This window comes from Camelus dromedarius, chromosome 2 (genome assembly GCF_036321535.1).
Source record: "Camelus dromedarius isolate mCamDro1 chromosome 2, mCamDro1.pat, whole genome shotgun sequence".
Lineage (NCBI taxonomy): Eukaryota > Metazoa > Chordata > Mammalia > Artiodactyla > Camelidae > Camelus > Camelus dromedarius.
Window position 1 is genome coordinate 86,366,113 of NC_087437.1, and position 25,127 is coordinate 86,391,239.

A 25,127-nucleotide genomic window follows, 5' to 3' on the forward strand; every position below is an offset into this window, starting at 1 on the left:
GTTTCAAACCTAAAAATTTCTACTGCATCAGGTTAAACAACTTATTTAACTTCTCAGGTTCTGTATTTAAGTTATGCTATAACTGTATTTTCTAACTGCAGAGCTGTTGGTAATACCAAATAAGTACATGTATGTGGATAGATTTTTTTTTCACTATGTAGAACTTTCTTCAAATATAAAGTATTATTATTTGATCAATGTATATAGTGAAACAAAAATACAGTTTTATTACAATTTATTTTGTGATTCACATGTTATATTTTGGTCTTTATTTAGTTATAAGCATATGTGATGAATTCCAATGATGAAAACAGAAAAGAAATGCTCCAGTGAAGTTAAACGTTTTTGTCATTTGATGTGTGTATTCTGTAGACCAATCACCCTAATTGGGGGGGAAAAAAAACAAAGACCGGTTTATAATCCTGTCTTTGGAAAGCCTAACAGTAATTTTACTAATTACCACAGGTCATGCTGGGAGCTCCCTGCAGTGAGATAAGGTCACCCAAAAAATTAGACCACTAACACTAACTCATACTTTTTAGACAGCATTTAGATTTAGAGTTGTAAGGGCTTTCAGAAAGCACTGTAGTCTATCCATGTATTTCATGTACTGCACCCATGGAATTTGGACAGAAATACTTTGGGTTTCATAATATAAAGATAAGTTCTTAAGTTGTGTTCTTTTCCTTAGAAAATAGAATAAATAACTCCACCATCTATCTAGGCCTTTAAAATATCACCCAGTAGAACAGATGATTAAATTAATGGGGGAAAAAGAATTTGAGAAGAATGATAAATTCTGAGCCAAAAAGTAAACATCAGAAATAGTTTTTAGTTTCTAGTTCTTGCCAAATTGGTGGGTTAGCCCAGATTGCTGACTTCTCTTAAAATCATCTCAAGAGAAACAATAGCATTCCAGGCACTAGTAATAACAAAGTAAAATGAAAACATCAAGAAATGCGAGAAATCCATGTGAGACTGATGGCTGGCTTGACGTAGTGTGTGTGTGTGTGTGTGTAGGGATCTGGGGCGCTGACTGCTGAGGCAGCTGTAAGAGGACAGATTGGAGTATTTAAAAAATGACCTGAGCATTCATCAAGCAGATTTTTAAAAGTACAACAGAGCAAACCCTGAGTAACAAAAATAAGGAAATAACAAAAATAGGGATAGAAATAAATGGAAAATAGAGAGTTAACAAAAGAAAATCTCACTCTTTGAAATAGTAAGTTAGACTGACTTCTGGCAAGAATAATCAAGGAAAAGGAAAAAAGGGAAAGAGGAATGCCAAAACACAAAGTGTAGAATAAAAGAAGGAAATACGATAACCTCAACATGGATTGGATTTATAATCATACAAATTATAGAATAAAATATAATCATAAAGTATTACAAAAGATAGTCATAGAATATTACAAAAATCTACACCAAAATATATTTGGAAGCTTGTTAAAATGGATACATTCCTAGAAAAATATAAAACATCTATAATTTCACAGGTAGAAATAGAGAACTTAGTTATACAAATAAGTACTAAATAAACTAAAACATCTCCATATCTCCCCTCAATTTCAGACCCAAATATTTTGCAAATGAGTTCTTCCAAATTTAAAGAAGCTGTTAAATTCTCTTATAAAATTACCACAGAAAGTAGAAAGAGATTATATAATGTGAGCTTATTTTAAGGCTGATATAATCTTAATTCCAAAACCAGAGAAGGACAACATGAGAAAAAAAAAATTACATATATTAATTCTAAGTAAAATTATATTCAATCTAATCTAAGAATATTAAAAATAGTATATCATGATAAAGTAGGACTTATTCCAGATATTCAAAGATTATTTAACATCAGAAAATATATTAATGTAATTCTCCAGATAAATAGTATATTATTACTATTCATACAGAAAAAGCAGTTGATAAAATTCAACACTCAATTATGATAAAAACTTTTGGCAAACTTTAAGAGGACATTCTGAACATGGTAAAGTATGTATAGAATAACCATACAATTTTTCTTCTAAATTTTGATACTTTGTCTATGACCAGTACTCCACTAGATAATTGACAAGTGAAACAGAATAAAATAAAACTTTTCTGGGCAAATAGACATGTATGGTCACTCTAACAATATACACACAAAAGAAAGAGAGAGAGAGAAGGAGGAAGGAAGGAAGGAAGGAAGAAGAAAAAAGAAAGGAAGAAAAAAAGAAGAAAACCTACAGTAAACATTATACTTCATGGATAAACTTTATAGTCTCTTTATGATTGAGAACAAGAAAAGGCACACTAGAGGTTACAGCCAATGCAATGGGGAAAGAAAAATAAGTAAGATTTGTATAGATCATGGTACAAAATATATGACCATCATTATTTGTAAATAAAATGACGATATACCTAGAAAAAATAGAATCCATAGACAAAATATTAGAACACATAAGAGATTTTAGATAATTCTAAGACTACCCTATATAAATTGGTAGTGGATTTTTACATAAACAAGTTTCAGTAGGGAATGAAAAGATGATACTATTCACAATGGTAGCAAGTCCCATAAAATATCTGGAAATATCTCAAGAATGCATAATACCTCTATAGAGAAAACTTGAAAACTCAAATTAAGGATATAAAAAATGAACTGAATCATAGACAGACATTTCATGGCCTTGAATTGAACTGAATTGAATACGAAAGAAGATCATTTCTCCTCAAATTAATCTATATATTCAGAGCAATGCCATTAAAAATTCTAACTGATTTTTTTTTTTAGGAATTCAGTAAGTTCAAGTTTATATTTAAATCAGGTTATAAAAGTCCACAAATGCCTAAATAAACCTTAAAAAAGCAAAAGGAGGAAACACCTCATAAAATATGAATTATACAAAGCCATAGAAAGAAAACCATGTAATATTGTCAGAAAAATATGTAGACTAATAAATTTAATGGGGTTCAGAAACAGACCCATGTATATATGGCAACCTAATATTTGATAAAGATGACACCACAAATCACTGTGAATTGTTTAGAAGATGGTGTCGGGAAGACTGGCCAACTGTAATCAGAAAAATAAATCTGGGCTTCTAACTACCACCAAATATAAAGTGAATTCTAGGTGGAATAAAGACAAAAATGTTAAAGTAAAACTATGAAATTAAAGGAAAAAACATGGGAGAATATCTTTGTGATCAGTGGCATGGGAAAAAACTTCAAATGCAACAAGCCATAAGGTAAAATTATTGGTAAATTTAACTACAGCAAAATTAAGAATTTCCTTTAAAAGACAGACATAAAAGATACGTTTAAGAAACAAGTAAAAGAACGAGAGATGATATTTGTAAGGTTTACACGTGTGTAAATCCACATGAACAATAAATAAGTGCCAATAGAAAAATGGTTAAAAAATAATAAAATTTTCAGAGGAAGAAACCCCCTAGTTTTTTAAATGACATGAAGATATGCTCCATCTCACTAGAAATCAAAAAACAATATATTACTTTATTGCCAATTATGGCAACAGTTAAGAAGTCAAGATATAGACATTCTTATGCTCTGCTGGTGGGAATGTGCCTCTGGAGAGCTGGTAAGTTCATGCCTTTCTAATGATGCCACAATTCTGGAAACCACTGGGTTTCCAAAGAAATTCTTATGCATGTCCTAACAAGACATGCAAGAAGATATTTTTTGCAGCCCCACTTGCAGAGGTCGGAAGTTAGAGGCAATATGAGTGTCTATCATGTGTAGGGAGGATTATAAAACCAGTGGTTGCATGCCATGAGTAGTGTTTAACACTTAGAAACAATAAATTATGTGAGCAGAATGGATGAATTATAAATACAATCATAAAAAGTGCTGAGTAAAGAAACATTAGAGAGTGTGACATAATACGAAGCTGTTTACAGAAACGAAAATTCATGGACACAAAATTATAAATATGTATTTTATGAGAACATACAAGTGGAAAAAAAAATCTTAACCAGTTAGAATGGTTGCCTAAGGGGTGAATGGGAATGGAAATGGAGATTAAAAGTAATATATATTTTTAAGAGCAGCAGGTGATGGACTTTTCAAAGACCAATAATAATAATGTACCACCAAAGGAGGAGTATGACTAACTCAGCCTTCCATTCAAGAGGTCAGAACAAGCAAACTTTCAGACTTTTATGTGATGGCTCTTTTGTGACTTATAGACAGAGAGGATCTAAAATGGTTTCTTGAAGGAAAGGAAAATTCACTCAACTGACCGCACTGTAATCCCAATGCAACCTTTGTTGTTTATGTGGCACTATTTTTGAACTATTTTTTAGAGTTGACGAATCGAGGCAGATAGGACAGTGGTCCCTACAGCATGTGATAAATCAGATAGTCGGGTCATTAATATGGCTAATGGGAAAAATAGTAAATAAAGGGTGTGTATAGGAACAGTCATAGTCTAGAATCAAGATTTCTTTCTAGGATGTTCTGCCTGGCCCAGTGGATCCTCTCCTGAAAGTGCCTTTTCCTTGGCTTTCCTCCCTGATGGCCCCAATTTCTATTTCTAATTCCATTTCTTAGGAGAGCTTCTGCTTCAGGCCACAACGGGAACAGTCTCTCTCCAGCTCTCCCCTTCCTGCTTATTCTCTCCAGCTTCATCCATTCCTGATGTGCATCAAGAAAGAGAAGTGGAAAGGCCATGCTGCTGGCTCTCCACACTGTAATGCTAAATGCAGGTTTCCAAAAAAACATTATCACATATATTAGTATAGACCAGGCCATACTGTGCTTTAAAGGTTGAACCTACTTTGTAGTCTGGCCTGGGGTTCTAATTACCACAGGGAGCATTTCACCTGGATCTCCAGCTTAAGGGCTTTTAAAATTTGGCCGTCAGATTTGTCCAGAGGTACAAAGTGAGGTTTTCTTACAAATGAGGATTCTAATGAAATGTTCACACTAGAGTAAGCTAATTCTGGGAGTGGGTGATTCAGGAAGAGGGACAAAAGAATTCAGGGAAAGAATACTCAAGACCTAAGGCTGCTTAGGTTTCTCTGGGCTCCAGAAAGACTGCCGTGATAGAAAGTATTGTTTCTATGGGAAATTATTCTAACTCACCATGTTAGACTAAATAACCTTCCCCAAAGATCATGCTCTAATCTTCAGAACCTCTGCATGTTAACTTCAATGTTATTTTTGAAGATTAATTTAAGGGTTTTGAGATGAGAACACTATCTTAGATTATCTGGGTGGGCCCATCAGATCCTTAAATGCCCTTATAAAAGAGAGGCAGGAGATCAGAGTCCGTAGTAGTTTAAATGACAATGAAGCAAGAGTTGGGAGTGATGCGAGGATAGGGCCCTGAGCCAAGGAATGCAGTAGCTGGCCTCAAGCAGCCGAAAAAGTCAAGGAAATAATTCTCCCACGAAGTCTCTAGAAGGAATGCAGTCCTGCCAGCACCTTAATTTTAGACTTTTGATCCCTATACCTGTAAGAGAATAAATCTACGTTGTTTTAAACCACTAAGATTGGGGCAATTTGTCGCAGCAGCAATAGGAAACTAATGACCACACTAACTTCAAAGGAGCCTTTGAACCCATCTGTGATAAACTGCATTTTCCAAAAATGGCTGCCTCTTTGGATAATTTGTGCCATGATTTCAGATCAATAAGTACGTCTACTCTAAGAAGACTATATTTGTTTGTATTTACAGGTTGCCTTGGCTCTTTTCGTGCTGGATTATTCACTGCTGTACCTCTCTCAACTAATGCCTACCCTGACCTAAGGAGCTGTGTCAATGGTAAACACCTCTACCATCAACTTAAACAACAAAACAAAACAAAAATCTGCAAGTAAAGTACACCCATGTAGATAGAACTAATGTTTAAAAATCAAGGAATGAGCCCTTGAAGGGCTACAGGCCCCTCAAGGAGGTGCTTTTTTTTTTTTTTTTAAATGAATCTGCCACCTAACATTTAAGTTGAACAGTGTTCCTTGTTTGCTGAACTTTTAGGTCACTGGCTTCAGAATTTTATTCCCAACAGCTTTATTTTGGCTGTTGTCGCTTGATCATGTAGTTATGGCCAAATGTTCCAGTTGACGAACAGGTGAAAGTGGAGCCACATTTATTCTGACTTTTGGCATCAATGATATAAATGTGGAAAACACTGTGATGTCAAATTAGCCTTTTCCCTCTGAAGTTCACATAAGGGCTAGTGCTAATTCTGGTAGGTTGTTTGTCTCTAGTTTATCAATTTCCCGACTGAGAATCAGAGAAAAAAAAGTGAAATTGCAAGTTGTAAACTGAGATGTTTGTCCAGTGAGTATTTTACATGCAGCATTGGCATAATTCATTTATCTGCATTTTCTATAATTTAAAGTTGAGTGTAACTACACAGGTGAAAGTTTGCCTGAATGTGTGTATTTAATCCATACTTAATTTTTTTAATTTACCTAAGGCCAGAAAAATAGTTTGATATTTTCCTGATTGGCCTGTTTTCTGTCATTTCAACTAATACTGAGTGTATTACTACTTTACAAAAAACTTAATTTTGTGAGGACATTTTTTGAAAAATTCAGTAATTAGGCTTCAGCTAGGTTTTAAAAAAATTCTTTTGCAAGTAATAGAAACTTCCTCTGGCTTACTTACGCAAAGAAGAATGTATTGGGAGGATGGAAAGAACTTGTAGAGTTGACCAGGCAGGTTAGACAGGTGTGAAAATGCGCAGGAACCAGGGACCAGTGCGGTGTCTAGTGAGGGGAGAGAGACCACAAATAAGTCAAGAAACAAATGGGCGTATCATTTAAGACAGTGATAAAGCAATGTGACATTTTTTGAAGAAAATGTCCTTCCCCCAGGAATCACAGTATCCTGCTATCTGTTGCCCAATGTCTGAAAACCATATGAGCAGAGCTCTATTTATTTGAGGCAGGAGAATAAATCCGGTCCCTGTTATTCTATGTTAGCCCAAATTGGAAGTCTCAAATTTTTCTATTAACACTGAGTAGTTTTATTTGTTCTGCTTAACTCATGGAATTGTTTTAATGATCAAAGTAGTATATATGAATGTCAAATTGCAGTTAAAAAATGCTATGTATTTGCAAATATAAAAGTAGTTCCCTTCTGGAAAATAATTATAAAGACTTGTCTGATGGATTCACTTTTTTTTTTTTTTTAAAGAAAAGGTATTATTTGAAGGAAGGAGTTTAATTTTTTTCCCCCATTGATTGTGAGCTTTGTGTGCAGGATTTCAATTAAGGGCATATAATTTTTTTTTTTTTAATTTTTAAGATTAAAAATTTTTTTTATTGAGGTATAGTCAGTTTACAATGTTGTGTCAAATTCTGGAGTATAGCACAATTCTTCAGTCATACGTGAATATACGTATATTCATTTTCATATTCTTTTCAATGTAAGGTACTACAAGATATTGAATATATTTCCCTGTGCTATACAGTATAAACTTGTGTATCTATTTTATATATACCAGTTAGTATCTGCAAATCTCAAACTCCCAGTTTTTCCCTTCTCACCCCGCTCCCCCTGGGCATATAATTCTGTTCACCATGGCGTGTGGTAAAAATTAAATAGATGTGTATTTCCTTCAGCCATTCCAGATCAGTGTAATCCTCTGCCATGCAATGAAGATGGATATTTGATCTGCAAAGATGGCCAAGCTGCATTCACTTGCATTTGTAAATCAGGTTGGCAAGGAGAGAAGTGTGAATTTGGTACGTATGATACACCCAGGCTCATCTGGACTGGCCTCCTGAAAAGTTCTCTGGAAGCTTTATTACTTTAAAGATAATTTATTTCCCCCTTTTTAGATATAAATGAATGCAAAGATCCTTCAAACGTAAATGGAGGTTGCAGCCAGATTTGTGATAATACACTTGGAAGTTACTACTGTTCCTGCAAAAGTGGTTTTGTTATGCTTTCAAATAAAAAGGACTGCAAAGGTAAGAGTAAGAAGGTAGAATACAATGGTATTTACTGGGTGAGAGCAAAATTCAGTTAGAGAAATTTCCCCAGGAAATTCTTGGAAAACTCTTGGATTATAAGCGCTTATAATAAATAACACATTATTATTCACCTTGAAGCCTGTGATACTAAGAGACTGCTTTTTTGTTTATTGTTTATAGGGTCTTTATAGAGTATTTTATTGTTTTCCTATTATATAATTACTATTTATAGAGTATTTTGTTGTTTTCTTATTGTGTGTATGTGTGTGTACATGCACATGCATGCATTTTAATGAATAATTTCATTATATGGTGATAAAGTGAAGTTTCAGTGCAAGTCCTTGCATACTACAGTCTTTGCAAAGTCATTGTTTATCCTTCTTTCAGACACTATAACATTATTTCTTTTATTCCAATAAGATAAATAGCTTATAAAGAAATCCATCACAGTCCTTAACTTCTTCTGTTACATTTTATATTTCCTTGTCAGAAATACCTTTCTCATTTCCAATATCAACCCTTCATCTTGCAGCTCATTTCCTGTTGTGGTTTTATAAAAGATGAAGACCTGGTTTTCTTTCTCTTTATGCATTTTAGATCATATCACTGGTCATAACTTTTTTTTTTAATTTCAGATTTAAATAATTCCTGTCAGTTTAGCTTTTTAACAAGTCATTTTACTAGCATATTTCCTTTTTTTTTTTTTTTTAATACTTCTCTACTCCCCCACCCCCATTTTAACTTCTAAAGAATTACTAAATCTTCAAATATAAGTGCTAGGCGTGTGAGTGACTAAAAATGAAATTTTCCAGCCTGGAGTTAAATTTTGCCTTTACAAATTAGGAGCAAGTTTTTCTTCTTTTCTTTCCTTCTTACTTCCTTTCCCCCTTTCTTTCCTTCCTTCCTCCCTCCTTCTCTCTCTCCCTTCCCCTCTTCTGTTTCTTTCTTTCTTCCCCTCCTCCCTATTCCTCCTCTTCTTGCAAAGAGGTAGAAAAATTTAGTAAGTTAGAATGTAAAGTTTTCTTGTTCATCTCTGTTTGTATCTTCTTTGGTAAATCCTTAAATTGAATTCAGATTCAAGGAATGGTTTGTGCCCCACTGCACTGCAGTGTTAAGCATAGTTTACTATAATATTATTTAAAGTGCAATTAAATGACTCTAAAGTGGACTGCATTAACTAACAATTTCTTCTAAACAATTATCCAATTTGTGATTATGTATCTTTCTTGCCTGCCTATCTGAAGGGCTGTTTGAGGTTAGGTGTTTAGAATATCAGTATCGTTAGAGTATCATAGAAAACCATCATCACGCAGGATACCATATGCTTTCCATTAGCAAATAGTACCCATTCATACTTCTACATTTAAATACTTAATTAGTCTGTACTTCTAAAGAATTTGTGACTTATATTTTTAATTGAAAGATATTTAATCCTTATCCACTGACGTAATACACATTAATAAAAAGTTCTCTTTTCGATAAGAGTGTCCCCGATGATCAGAACTTATGTTCTTGTGTGCTTCGTTTACATACATATCCTGGATAAACTAGAATACCTAAGTGCAGAACTATCAGAAGAATATGGATACAAATGTTACAATAGGGCCTTTCCTAGGATATGGATATACTTGGGATTAAGTTGCTAGCAAATGTCTAAAAATGCGAGAATGCAGCTTCTCATCAGACATTAGATGTCAGTAGAGTCATAAAATTCATGTGCTATAACCTAATCTCATATGATTTAAATAATTCCTCATGATATGCCTCAAAGCAAGTAAGTTTAGTCATATGTTTTTACTTTCTGTTAAAAACGTGAATTTTATAGCTCTTTTAAAAAATTAAGTGTTTTAATTTGAAGTAATTGCAGATTTACATGCAGTTGTAAAAAATAATAAAAAGAGATTCCATGTACCATTTACCCAATTCCCCCAACAGTAACATCCTCATGAAACTGTAGTACATTCTAACATCCAGCATATTGACACTGATACAGTCAAGATACAGAGAAATTCTCTTACTGTAAGGGATTGATTCTTTTCTGAGGGGGGAGGCATGTTATTGTAAATAGAGAAATATCTGAAAATTTGGCTTAGTCTATGGAAAAATTAAACTATCAACTTTTTAGAGTAGAGGTTTTTTTTTTCATTCTGAGCTTGTCTTTCTTCACAGAGTACAGATGAGAAAAATTCACTAATAATTACATCTCTGTTGAATTGTTGTGACTACTCTGTGTCACATATTTTGTTTTTCTCACAGGTACTTATTCAGTAACTAGCTGCAATCAATACTTTGTCTCCTACTCTACAAATATAATATAGTAAAGACATCTGAAATTTCTGGAGTATTACTTTAGCACTAAAGTTATTCTGGATTAACAGCAGCTTTATAAATACTTTAAGACTTTACTCAATCCCATTTTAAATTCAAATCACTTTTGAATGCTTTAAGCAACACTAATAGTATGCAGATTTAACTATTGCTTATTTCCAAAGGAAAAATGTAAGACTGATGAGCCATCTCCTTTTTATTTTTTATATTTGTGATAATAACTGAGTAAACATGCTTTTAAGACCATATTTCAGAAACATCTATTTAGGAATGCATATTAAGACTATGGTGAGTTTCTTCTTCCCTTTATTTTCATACTGTAACCTGGTAGATAAGAAAATAACTAAAGCCCTCTTTTTCTTTTACAAGACTATTAAAGGAAATGGCAAACACCAGTCGAATTCCCTATGCATTTGTATAAAGAAGCCATATTTAGTGAACTAAAATATGATGATGGATTTAATATTTTCTAATACCCACGCCACTCTGTTGTCTCATTAACTACATTAAACTAGATCCAGGAAATACAAATTAAGGGCTCTTTGCTAGCATCTTCTGCTATGGGAAAAATGTCTTGTAATATATTGGTTTCATTTACAGATATAGATGAATGCTCTGTGAAGCCAGGCATTTGTGGCACCGCTGTGTGCAAGAACATCCCAGGAGGCTTTGAATGTGAATGTCCTGAAGGCTACAGATACGATCCCACATCAAAGTCGTGTCAAGGTAGAGTTCTGGTGGTATCATTGGTGGTGGAGAGAGAGGGTGGGTTTGCACCCTGACTTGATTTTAGAAGCATCGGTTCTGTTTGACATCAATAGTCAGGTCTTCTAAGGTGGTAAAATCCACGATATAATTTGATCAGTTGGGTAATGATTGGCTTCCTTCCAGAAAAGTATATTGTGGTCTTTAGGTTTAGAGTTGTGTGATTCGATTGGCCCTCTAAGCTGCGTATGAATTGGAGACCTCCCATGTATGATGAAAGCAATTTAAACACATTTTCACATCATTTAAGTAATAGTCAAAGATAAGAAGGACTTCAAGCTGGAAGGAAACACACACACACGCACACACACAAAAGACAAGTTTAAAAATCATGTGGTCATTACAAGTGTGGTTAGAAACCTTTGGTTTTACACCAAGCTTTTCAATGGTTTTCTGTACATATACCAGTGTGTCATTTATTGTAAAACAGGACATGACCTATTTCTGTTATAATTAAATGCATGTAAAGTAAAATCTCATCGTAACCAAATGATAACCAAGCTCTAAAACCTTGAGAAATGCTGATTAGTACTGTTAGTGCCTGCGGACTTGGGAGAGCCCCTTGGAGCTTATAATTACTTCATGTGTGTGCCTCAGGTAGCTGGGACGTGTTCAAGGAATTTTTTTTTTATCATGGACATATATACAAATTTTCTCACGTTCTCCTTTAAATTTTTAAAAATTTCAAAATGAACTTAATACCATGACTAAAACTAATCAAATCACTAGTAATTTTTCTGTTGTGGCAAAATATATATAAGATATGTGTCCTTTAGCCACTTTTAAGAGTACAATTCAGTGGCATTAATTACATTCACACAGTTATGCAAGCTGTTACCACTATCTGTTCCAAAATTTTTCCAAACAAAACTCTGTAACCATTAAGCAATAAATTCCCCTTCCTCTGTTTCCCAACCCCTGATAACCTCCTTCTGTCTCTAGGAATTGGCCTAAGTCAATAATAATCTTAGAATAGGTTTTTTCAACTATTTATACTCCTTTTGAGATTTTGGTGTCTTACAACCTCATGCCCTCACTGAAAAATATCCCCCACCCTCACACCCTTTTTGCTCTGTCACCGCTCCAGATGGAAGTAGGTGTAGAAGCCCTAAGCACTTGCAGATTTATTATTAACCGGCTTCGTCATCAGTATTGTAGTTGTATTCAATGGATGACAGACATTTTAAAAAAGATTTGAACATAACATATATATATAATATTTTATTACTTTAATTATACTACTCAATTTTAATGGTATTGAGGGCTCACTAATTTTGGGGTTCTATTCTAAGCCATTTTATGGGGAAACTTATGCTTTAATGTACTAATGAGTATAAATTTTCAGAGATCACAGGGTGTGTTCACTGAAAAGGTCAAGGATCTTATGTAGCTCTGAAGTATACTTTAGCTGAAGCTAAACTTTTCAAGAATGATATTCTTAAAATATGGAGTGTGGATAGAGACCATATGGAAGATTTCACAATAAGTAATAGCACAGTGAGGTGATTTTTTTTTAATCAGTTAAGAAACAAAAATATGTCCTTAGATTTATTTCCAGCATTAATCATTGCATTATGGAGAGTGAAATGTTCTTGATATGGTCATTTAATTCTTAGTTACATTAACCTTCAGTTAAAAGAGATCTTTTCTGATTCCTTTGCTGTCTTCCTATCCTCCACTCCCTGCCTTCTCCTCCTTTCCTCCCACCTTTCCCTTCCTTTCCTTTTCTTTTCTTCAAAGCAAAGAATTAAGAAGTAGTGTCAGTGGCATTTATCAGAAGTGACAGTTACCTTGAGACTCTTAGTCTTTTTTCCTTCAAAATCAGAAAGTTAGTATAATTGTTATATTTTTGTTAATTATTAATTACTGAAAGTTATCCATCAAGTTTGTTGGTTCAGGTGTATAAATAAATAGAAATTACACTTGTAACTTATTTAAATTTCCTTGGCAAGTGTATAAATGTTATTTGATGTCAAAGAAATTTCTTTTGTTGAGGATTTATTGTTGATTATCTCATACTAAAATCAGAATACTCCTTCTTCTATTGGCTTGAACATTAAGGAGATATTGAAATTTATGTTCTCTTTTACCCAAGATGTGGATGAATGCTCTGAGAACATGTGTACTCAACTTTGTGTCAATTACCCTGGAGGTTACTCTTGTTATTGTGATGGGAAGAAAGGATTCAAACTTGCCCAAGATCAGAAGAGTTGTGAGGTAATGTTTTGCAATGCTAACCTTCCTGTCTCATTTTAAATATGAGCAATGAGACAAATCAGGAAAATACAGATGTTCTATTATAATTGCTGTCATTCTAAGCAGGTTATGAGTCACAATCTGTTTACTAATTTTGGTCAGTAAGTGGTAAATATTGTGGGTAATTGGTGACTGAATTAAAAAAAAAAATGCTGCAGAGCCACAGTTCAGAGACTGCTCATTTGTATAGATAGCCTGGACATTTACAAAAGGCAAAGTGTATGTTTATTTAAGAAACTGAGAAAAGCTGAGGTTTATACTCTTCTTTGTGAGAAAACAATCTTTCACAGAAACTTTAGTGAAAACATTTGCCAGCATCTACTTTTCTTTATCCCACTGACAAGTTTGATCACGCCTTGGGTGTGTTAGTACTTATAAGAGTGCTCGTAAAATCTCAGGTGGAAACGACTTTGTCAGAGTAGGACTTAGTGGAGTTCAAGTATATCAAAATTCAGAGAGGTCAATTTTGTTAATATATGTCTCTCAAACTTGCTTTTAGTTACTCAGATTTAATTCATAATTGAGCCAGCAATTGAACGTTGAGGGTAGGCTCTATTAGTTTTTCTTCCATTGAAATAAATAGGTCAACACTGAAGTTTTTTTTTTTTTTTCCTCTAAAAAAGGATTACATGTAGTGATCACTAGTCCAATTCTTGAATCTCTTATAAATTTTAAAAGTGAAGGTGAAATTTTATATGATTATGAGGCAGATAGTAAAAATACCCATAAACTAAATAATGATTTAATCGTGGGTTTATATATATGTGTGTGTGTGTGTGTGTGTGTGTGTGTGTATGTATATATATATACAAGAGAAAGCTGCTTATGTCCAAAAAAAAGTAACATTTCATATTATGCCACCTGCTTGGTAAAGGAAGATAAAGTAAGCTAGCTGACATACTAGTAACTTCGGTGTATGTCATTGAAATGTACTGTGTCTATTTTGTAATTTAGCTTCCTATTATTTCAGTAATTGTTGCAGTTACACATCACCAGCTACCTTGGAATAGATTAATTGAAGTTCTAAGAGGAAATGAGATGTTATTTCTGGACCTAGATTTAATAGACTGCTGTTTACACAGTTCCCCCCAGGATATCTCCATATGTATGATTAAGAACTTATCCCTTAAAAAGCTTTTCATTTTAATGTTTGTTTTCACTCTTAGGAAAAAAGATGTTTGATAGGTTTAATGACTCTAAATCACTTTTTTTGTGTGTGAATTTCTTAGAGATTAAGATGATATCTTAATTTGCATTTATCCCGTTTAGATTTTCCACCATTTCCTTTGCTATCTAGATAGCACATGTTTGCTCAGAAAAAAAAAAATTGGCTTAATAAGACTTTAAAACATACATATTCTTGGATGTTAAACTGATGGACTATACACGGAAGTTGGACATTGCTGTATTATTACCAAGGGTGTTCTTAATTCATTTTAGTACATCACAGAGGATACATTTGACTAGAACACTAGGAACCAGAGAAAGGATGACAGCCTGACACAAGCATCAAGCAGTAACCTATGCTTTTGGTTTGTTTTGTTTCCTTTTTGCCAGGCTGTTCCAGTGTGCCTTCCTTTGAACCTTGACAAAAATTATGAATTGCTCTACTTGGCAGAGCAGTTTGTAGGGGTTGTTTTGTATTTAAAATTTCGTTTGCCGGATATCACCAGGTGAGGTACCAATGTCAATGATAATTTCTAGAGGTAAGCAGGTCAGAAGAAAAGTGACTGAAAAGGTTTGAAATGTGTGAAATTTTATTATCAGATAATTTAGGTATATTGTCAATCAAATGATTTGAGATATCCTGAAGTTCATTTTTTTTCCTTCACACATGTGATTTTCATGCTTGCATCATTTTAGGTCATTCTAGGCTGATCTTCTCCAAGGATCATTTTACCTTAATCCATAATTATTCCTTTTCTAGTGAATATACATTTACTAAGAAGCTGGAAAGTAGATTTAATATATTTGTGAAAATTTCAGTTTTCTTTATACATATAAAAACTAAGCAATGAGAAGTGCTAAAAGTATTGCTTTTAGAATATAGCTACATTCATAATTATTAAGAAACTATGTAAGACTGCTTAAGTGGTATTTTAAAGAAATGCATCACATGATTTTAGTTGACTATCTGAATACTTTATCTGCCATTCCTGTAGTTAGATTGGCTTTAGGAAGGGAGTAGGTGCTTCTGTTTTTGAGCTGTGACTTTAATTATCAAAATTTCTCAGAGCCATACATTGGTAGAAATAGAAAAAAGAGATTGGAATTTTGTTGGAATAATGGAAAGGAAACATATTTGATACTGATTATAGAGTCCAAATTTTAAAATATTTTAATTAGATAAGCACACATATTTAGAATGTAATTCATTAGATATATGAGTGATTATTCATTAAATAATTCAACTCAATTCATAGAAATCTTATCTTTAAGGAACACTGAAATTTACTCACTGTTATAATCGTTCTCTTTCATTACTTCCATTTCCTCCAAACCCTGGTTTTCCCCTTTAATATCTCAAAGCAAATAATATCTTCTAGTGATATAGATTGGAGATAGCCTTTCCTTGCTATGAGAATAATGAGAACGAGAGAGAAGAATTAATTACTGCATAACTTCAGGCACTTTTCAGGGTATTCAGTTCTCACTGACATTTCACAAAACCCTGGACTCTTATTGGGTCAAATTAGCCAAATTTTTTTTTTTGGTGTTTATTTATTTGCCTATTATTTATTTAGTTTAAACTTGTTATTGAAGTATCATATATACACAGAAATGTACATGTATCTTACATGTACAGCTTGATGAATTTTTATAAGCTGCTACCTGTGTAACCAACACAAAAAACAGCTGAAGCTTGTTTTTTTTTTTTCTTTTTTTGCAAATTCTGTCAGCTCTATTTCCCATGATCAAATACTTACCCTACCCCAAAGATAACAAATTCACTTTATTTCACTCTACAATACTTCTGAAAAAGAATGAATTGTTCCCCAATGTAATGAATCAATATGCTGATGTATTCCAGACAGGAAGTATGCAGAACACAACTCTTTGAATTACTGGTTTAGCATGAGTTTACAAAAAGAAGGAAATTATCTCCATAATAGGATCAACTTCTGGAAGATCCAGAGCATACACAGATTTGGATTTTAGCAAGATAATACATTCTTCACCACAGCAAAATGTGATGATTATGAAAGAGAAGTCCCTATTCCAAGCAAAATGGTTCTTTTTAATATAATCTGAGTTCAGTAAATTCCTACTACATTGTTATCTGTCCAACATAGTTTACTGCACTTTATCTCTTTATAATATTTTCTTGGAATTCTGCAGACTTAAAAGTTTATTCTATCACTTTTTCTTTGTCCCACTTGAGGTAGATTTGTGCCCTATTGCAAAAGGCACCTCTGTTACTATGACCACTGTATATGGAATAAGAAAGCGTATAGGATTCTTTCTTGCCTTATTTAGTAATTATCTGAAGTCTTGACTTTTTAACTTAAATTACCTTTATTTTAACTTAACTCAGATGACTCATAGTTATGCAATTATTTTTCCTATTCCCTGTGTCTTTTTTCAATCATTTTGCTTTGCTGGTCCCTTGGAAACTTTAATGCTGATTCACATTAAAGAATCCTAAAAGCCTTTAATCTCATTAAAGTATCTAAAAATTGTTATTTTTCAGTCCAGCATCCTTGAGTTTTTTCTTTCCCCTTAGTAGCTACATATATGTGCAGTCTTAATAGCAACAGGCATTGGCAGAGCTCAGATAGCCCCAAACACATGATTTTATCTTTTAAGCTCTCCTTCTGTATACTCTAGTGTAGTGATTTATGCAGTTAGTGTTTTGGAAGGTTTTTGAAATTAAGCTAATATTTAAAAGTTTTCGACTTCCTTACCATGCAAAAAGGCTTAATTATGTTTGCAATCATCCAGATGCTATCTTGTATGTCTCTGTGAGTGGTTCCTTCCTGACATATGTGAAATCATAGGGAAAATATGCTTTTTGATGGATAAACCAGTCACGAAATTGTAACATCTTTTACTAATCATGTATGGATACAGCAAAAAAAAAAAAAAAAAAGAATCTTAATGTCATAGTTTGTAAAAGGCTCCAGGAGAGAGACAATATGCCTAATATTTATTTGTATATGTCTGTTAATTCCAGTATTTTAAAGAATGCCTTCAAAACAAATGCCAAAAGATAGAAAATTATCAAAGCATCTGTTCATTGGGAAAAAAATTCTCCAAGAATAAGCAAGAAAATACAACTTGATTTTAAACATACATGTAGCCAGAGATAATACACGAACAGCCTAATTCTGCCCTACTGTTTTGTTAATTCCAGGGAAAGAATAGTTGACTATTTCAACATACTGTTGTTTGCCAGTACGAGAGAAAAAGAATAAGATAGTTTTCCATATTTCTCATTACTGAGGCTCTCTCTTTGTCCATTGCTTAGATTTTCAGCTGAGTTTGATTTCCGGACATACGATTCAGAAGGTGTTATCCTGTATGCAGAATCTTCTGATCACTCAGCTTGGTTCCTGATTGCACTTCGTGATGGAAAGATTGAAATTCAGTTTAAGAATGAATATACAACCAAAATAACAACTGGAGGCAAAATTATTAATAATGGTCTATGGAATATGGTATGTTTTGCAGAATTCATAGAGATTCTTTCCACTTTGATGCAGTTTGTATAAAATCATTAATAATTTTTTAAAATAGTGATACCAAACCAAAATGGATTTGGGTTTATCTGATGTGTGAAGTATATCCTACACACTGTAAATCCCTGAAACAGCCTGAGAAATGGTCACCTCTATTAAAATATTTCAGATTTCACATAAATGAAGTTGTTTTCAACTATTTGCTTGAACTACTTTGTCTTCAACTTTTTACCATTTTTAGTGGCTATCATTGGATGAACAGTGATATTGCCCTGACAGATCAGAGGTTATGCAAAGACAGCACTGATCAAAGACATCTACACTGGATAGCCATCAATATCTTTAACATGAAAGAGAAATACACACAGTAACAAAATCAAAAGGGTTAATTTAATTTTAAATGTTAGCAAATAAATGTAATCAATTTATACAAACAGGATGCACTAGCTGGTACTAATCATAGTGCTTAGAAACTAGCATTTTTACATAATGACCCTTTATTTTAATAATCAAAGCAGCAGTTTAATCTACTGTATTAAAATGGACCTGTTTTTGGAGAAAGGATTATTTGGAGAAGGAATACTATTAGTCTACAGTGGGGAGAATTCTTCTCTGCAGTTAAGTCACTGCTACTTTCAGCAGAGAACAGCTGGGAGAAGGTCAGCTTCACCTTAGAATGTTGGGCCCAAAGGAGATACTTCCTAAGCCTATGGGAGCTGAGGAGAGATCTCGGTTGAGCAATCATATAAAGTCATCACTAAATTGTTTCATTCTTGTATTTGGCCACTCTTGCAATCATATATTCAATAAGCTTTTAGTGAGCATGTTTAAAGTGCTAAGTTCCTGGGTTCAAGGCACTAGAACTGTAGCAAGAGATTGTCCTTGCTCTTGAGCTCAGGTCCTCACAGTTTAGTAGCTGATGCTGCTTTATGAACTGATACAATGTAATGTGAAATGTGTTACAGTTGAGGTGTTAATAAAGAACAATTGGGTACAGCTGTGGTTCACCAAAAAGGGGGCTATCTGCCTTTTCGCAGCCATGGATTTTTGGGCTTCTAACCCTAAAAGAATAGTGTCTTCACTGGATCATATGCAATTGTTAGAGAAGTCACTAAAGTTCTGACTTCTGATGCTTGTTAGTGTAGCTTTGTTAATAGATCTTTCCTACTGCATCTGTATCTAGAATATTTGGTGCATACAGCTATTCCTCCAGTGTGCTGAAGAGTACACTTTAATGCCCACAGTTCCTGAATCACCTATCTAAAATCACTGTAATCACTTTTCAGCAAAAGAAAGCAAAGATAGAATTTTTTTCCAATGAGTTTATACAGATTGAAAATATCAGCTGTTTGAAGGTGAATTTAGATAAATTTCTAGGTATAAAGAAGAAGGTAAATGCTTACCTGTGAAGTTAACATCATGAGTGGCAGGTAGTGTTTACTAAAGAATTGTTCATGAATGGTATTGTTAAAGGTAGGATGCAGGCTGGACGGAAGGCAGGTGTTCATTTCCATTCATCTCTGATGTTTATGATTCTTGTTAAAAAGAAACTATCATTTAATGATATGCCCATGCTTTAATTAAAACATTTAAATGAAAATCTCCCCCTGTAAACTGAATGCAATATGTGAAAAATAAAATTTAAGGACTAAGAAATCAGAGAAAAACGTTAATCTGGTAATAAACTTGGTGCTAGTTGTTCTTCTTTAAATTGTAATTCCATATTTTAACAATTTATGCATTTTAACACCCCTCCCTGTACGTGGGGTTTCTTTTCTCCACATATTTTATTTTTTAAATATTACTGCATGATTTTTTACTAGCTTATAATCTTGATGGTTTATTAATGTAAAATTTGTTTCAAACAAATTTTTGTGGCACAGAAATTATTTCAAATAAATAAACATTTTAAGTAAGCATTTTAATTTTAATTAATAATGAAGTTGTTAAATTAATCTATAAACTGGACTATTCACTTGTAGCAGTTGTTTCACTAATTTTAGTTTTTTTTTAATTTCAAATAAAATACTTAAGAAATGAGAAATTAAAATTGAAATGTATAACTTAGAATTGTTTTGTAATTCAGATAAATAAGACAGAATGCACAATTAAGTCATTACAATGGCTATAACCCATAGAAATAAGTATTGCCACTTTGTAAGTGATTATTATATTTCACAGTTGGGTATAATCCTAATACTGGTTGGAAATATGTAATTTGTATCATAATTTCATTCATTCAACAAAATATCTATTGAGCACATATTTATGTGCTATTCCTTATTCTACGTGGTAGGGATGCAACAGTGAATAAAACAAATCACTGCTCCTATGGAGCCTGTTTACTGGTGGTGAGATGAAGACCACACATGCATCAACAAATAGATATGTCAGGTAGTAATTGATGCTCTGAGGAAAAAAGAAAAGCAAGGCAGGGCAATAGAGAATGATGATGGTGTGTGTGCATCAGAAGAGCCATCTCTGATGAGATCACATCTGACCAGAGACTGGAGGGCTCAGCCACGAGAAATTTGAGGGAGGGGAGGAGGAAAATAATTCTGTGCCAGGTGAACAGCAAGTAGAGTCTTGGGCTAGAAGGTGTGTTTGTTATATTTGAGGAAGAACACAAGGTCAGGGTAGATGCAATGGAGTAAGAGTGGGAGACAATAGCAGAGAATGAGGTCAGAAATATGGTCTTGAATAAGATCATGTAGGGGTGTGAGAACGGTAGTGAGGACTTGGATTTTATGCCAAGTAGAAAGACCTTAGATGATTTCAAGAAGTGACAGGATCTAATCTGCATGTTAAAAGATAATCCTGGTCAGGACCTAATGGCTTTTGTGGAAACTAGACAAGAGAGAGTAAGGATACAAGAGCATATGGGATTAGGACACTATTGTAATAACACATGGAGAGAAGATGGCAGCTTTGACTGGATTGTTGGCAGTGGGAGTGGTGAGAAGTGGTCTGATTCTGGATGTTTTTAAGGTTCAGCCTTCAATTTAAGGTAGATAAAAACTTTTGGATGTTCAGTGTAAAGAGGGCTTTAAAGGCCATGAAGTTAGTATTGTTGATCTGTGGTTTTAAACCACATCCAGCATAATGCTCTAATTATTATAGAAACAAGAAGGTAAGTTATATAAATAACATATATTCCAATATGTAAATGCTCACGTTCAAGTATAGTACTTGTTCAAGTATAGTACTTGCTCCTATACGTAGAATAACATGAAAACTACAGATGAAGACTTATGCTGGGGCACTGTATTGGCAACTCAAATACCATAAGTGCATAAATGGTGTTGCCATCAGTAATAGTAATTTTCCAAAATGGTGAGAAAATCTTAGTAAAGATCCAAATGAAACAAACATCAATCCATTCTTGGTTTACAAGACTATTACATTCTAGAAAAATTCAGTGAATGCTAAAACGGGGCAGCAAAAATTTTGTATGTATATATACACAAACACAGTTAATTGTATACATGAGTATACCCTACATGAATATCTAGTAGGGGTGTTCAGAAGGTTTGCAGGATAGTGGACATTTTATTATTTATTTGGCATGACTATCATGCATATTGCAGGGTGTCTAGCCTCTTGCAATGTCACCATACCTCCTACTCACTGTGCCAACTGTAAGTGCTCACCACTCCCAAATTTGCCCCAGAGTAGGGCAGCAAAGCCCTATTTTGAAGTATTTGCATGACTAGAGGGAAAAGGCCTGGGGCCTGAGCTCTGGAGCTCATTATAAAGATTGAGAAGAAGAGAAGGATCCAGCAAAGAGATGAGAAGGCATGGTAAGAGTGTGGAGGAGAAGCAAGCCAGGGGGAGGAGGTACGGGAGGCTAAGAACCTCTTTCAAGGAGGAATAATCATTAGAATAAGATGATACTGATTGGTTATATTAAGGACAGACCCTTGACCACCTTTAAACCTAAAATGTTACCTTTTTTCCTCCTTTAGAGCATAGTTTTTACCTTCCTGTAATAGTGCTTTAATATGCCTGTCGTTTGTCTTTCCTTATTGAGTAGTAAATGTAGTAAATGAAGAATTTGCATTTTGAGTGCTACAGTTTTACATGAGGTTACAGCAGTGGCTCTGCAAATTGCCTTTATGGCAGGATTTTTGTTTGTTTGTTTGTTTGCCATTACTTACTTCCAACCTTTTTAAAAAACCCAAACTACTTTCAAAATTGGAACAACCCAATTTAATTTAATGTATTGTGCTTCCTAAAGACCTCAACTACTTTTGAATTTTGAAATAAAAATAATTTGTCTGTAATAAACAAAATGCTGAATGTACAAACTTTTCTTAATATATATGGAAAATTTATTTACATTAGTGATTTTTTATTTGTACTATTGGACAATTGCAGAATAAGAGCACTTAAAAGCTTTCCAAGATTTTGTAGAGTGATTCACTTTCTTTTTAAAACTGTTAATTTTATGGCTGACTGGGGTTGAAAGATATATATATTATAAGTGGGTGTTTAACAGAAAAATATTTATTTTAACTTTAAACTTTAAAAATAACTTTGAAAATATGGTGTTGATTTAATGTTGATCAAGTATTATCACGTTAAAACACATTTTTATCACCTCTATACTAATTTGACATTTCAAATGTAGTCAAGAAAATTGATAACTACATTAAAATGATAACTTTGGAAAATTATGTACTGGAATAATAACAGGATTTTTCAATCTTAGTGTTGCAAATGAAGTGCAGTAATGTTTAATTACTTGATAATTTTTGTCTTTTCAATTGTAGGTCTCTGTGGAAGAATTAGAGCATAGTATTAGTGTAAAAATAGCTAAAGAAGCTGTAATGAATATAAATAAACCTGGAAGCCTTTTTAAGCCTACAAATGGGTTTCTAGAAACCAAAGTATACTTTGCAGGACTGCCTCGGAAAGTGGAGAATGCACTTATTAGACCGGTAATGATACAAGCTTATATCACTCATCATGGATGAATTCCTTTTGTCTGTAATAGATTTGAAAATGTGTTTTTCTGAGAGTCAAAAGAAGTTATTTTGTTGAACATACCAACTGTGACAACTTGAACTGAACGTGTAAAATGAACATTATCGACCCTTGAAATTATGTTAAGGAAGTAATAAAATGAATGTAGTGTTTTTGAGTCCATTTAAATTCCCAGCATTACTCATGGAGAAGTAGATTTTTAAAGATTCTCCAGGCTTCACTTCAATGTTAACATTGTAAAAGAGTCCATACTTAGCCATTAAACAAATAAATACATATATTTGAGTCCAAAAATACATTATTTTGTAGAATCCAATCAAAGAGCTTTCCTAGGTCTATTTTAGGACTAAAATTGGGGAGATAAGAAGAGCACATAGGGTGGAACTTTTTAAGAAGAAAAATCTCTGGTGGGAATATGACTGTAGCCTGTCATAAATTGAAGTTAGATATGGTAGATGATTTTTCTGTACATGGTGTTTGTCTAACTTCTGTGGAAAAATTTTCTTGAAGGAGACCAATCACTGACCTTGAAGAGTTTTAATTTTCATTTGAAGTCATGGGTCTGCCAGTTTTATGCTTGCTGATTTAACTTAAATATTTACCATTTTATATCCATCTTTAAGTTACCTTAACTTTTAAAGGATTTCTGTGATATGATATAAAACCTGAATTAGTTAACTCATGTCAGAGTGAATATACCTGTCCTTTGAAATTGATAAATCAAGACATTTTAAAAGTAAAATAAATTATTCAAAAAGGATCAACTATTTATGAAATGGCTACATGTCTTGAGTCTTGCTGGGTGCTCTGTGAGACTAAAGAATGCATACACTTTTGTTCCTGAAGAGGCTTAGTTTCTGATGGCAAGACAAACCTAAATTGTAAATGCAATTAAAGAAAAACAGAAAGCAGCTTAGAACCCAGGGCCACAACTAGAGGCATATATGTTACTTGAGAGCAGAAAAGTTAATAACTGGCTGATACGGGAGAGGCAGGTAAGGCTTGAGGTATTAAAAATCATCAGGTTCCGAGAGGAGGTTTGTGATGGCACTTTTACTGAAAAAGACCGCCCATCTGAAGGACACCTTGAAAAAAATTTAAGATAAAAATCAAAATATTTTAAACATTTTTAAGTGTCATCAGAGAAAAGATTTTCCCTTTAAATGAAAACCTTTATAATCAAGGTAAGCCACTTATGAGTCTGTATTTTTTAAGTTTAAAATGCATTCATTGATCTATATTTTAATTTGTTAGATTAACCCTCGTCTAGATGGATGTATTCGAGGCTGGAATTTGATGAATCAAGGAGCTTCAGGAGTAAAGGAAATTATTCAAGAAAAACAAAATAAGCATTGTCTTGTCACTGTGGAGAAGGGTTCCTACTATCCTGGTTCTGGAGTTGCTCAATTTAGCATAGATTATAGTAAGTGATTTTCCATTTTATCTCTTTTCTCATTTATGTCTAAATTTATTCATTGATACACAGCAGTGACTCCTTCAGTAAATGTCATTGAGTGCTTACTGTGTCCCAGACATAGTGTTAGGCTTATTCATACTGTTATGTATATTTTATGAAAATTTCCCAGTATATTGGGAGAAGAAAGATAGTTGAATATGCCAATGTTATTATTTAATGGTTATTGGCACATAACCTGATTAATTTTGGATAAATTTAATTGACATTATAAGGTTCACCAATTTCTCAATTGTATTGAGTCTACTGATTAATGCATCAAAAGGATTCCTCTTTATTTCCAGCATTTCCATTTGATCCTTTCTTAAAGTGCCCACCTCTCCATTGAAATTTCCTCTCTTCATACATGTTGTCCATCCTTTCCACCTAAGTCTTCAACTTATTAATCATAATTATTTTAAATTCCTTGTCTGATAGTTCCAACATCTGTGTCATATTTCAATCTGATCATTTATTTTATTTTTTATTGAAATATAGTCAGTTTATAATATATCAATTTCTGGTGTACAGCATAATAGTTCAGTCATACATACACATACATATATTTGTTTTCATGTTGTTTTTCATTATAGGTTACTACAAGATGTTGAATATAGTAAATAGAGTAAATCTTTTAGTTTTAATTATTATCCCAGTTTCTACTGAAGTTGAATATCTCACCATATGTTTATTAAGTATTTGTGTATCTTAATTATTTTGTTGGGTTCTTT

General features: G+C 33.3%; 1 protein-coding gene across 1 annotated transcript in view; it reads left to right on the forward strand.

Moving 5' to 3' along the window:
* Positions 1 to 25,127, forward strand: part of PROS1 (protein S) — a 61,889-nt gene that overhangs the window by 27,724 nt on the left and 9,038 nt on the right. The window contains exons 4-12 of the mRNA XM_010978515.3: positions 5,681 to 5,767; positions 7,576 to 7,698; positions 7,795 to 7,926; positions 10,858 to 10,983; positions 13,118 to 13,239; positions 14,836 to 14,951; positions 17,747 to 17,936; positions 22,730 to 22,897; positions 24,198 to 24,366. Of these exons, the coding sequence (XP_010976817.2) occupies positions 5,681 to 5,767; positions 7,576 to 7,698; positions 7,795 to 7,926; positions 10,858 to 10,983; positions 13,118 to 13,239; positions 14,836 to 14,951; positions 17,747 to 17,936; positions 22,730 to 22,897; positions 24,198 to 24,366 (1,233 nt within the window). The remainder of the gene's footprint in view (positions 1 to 5,680; positions 5,768 to 7,575; positions 7,699 to 7,794; positions 7,927 to 10,857; positions 10,984 to 13,117; positions 13,240 to 14,835; positions 14,952 to 17,746; positions 17,937 to 22,729; positions 22,898 to 24,197; positions 24,367 to 25,127) is intronic.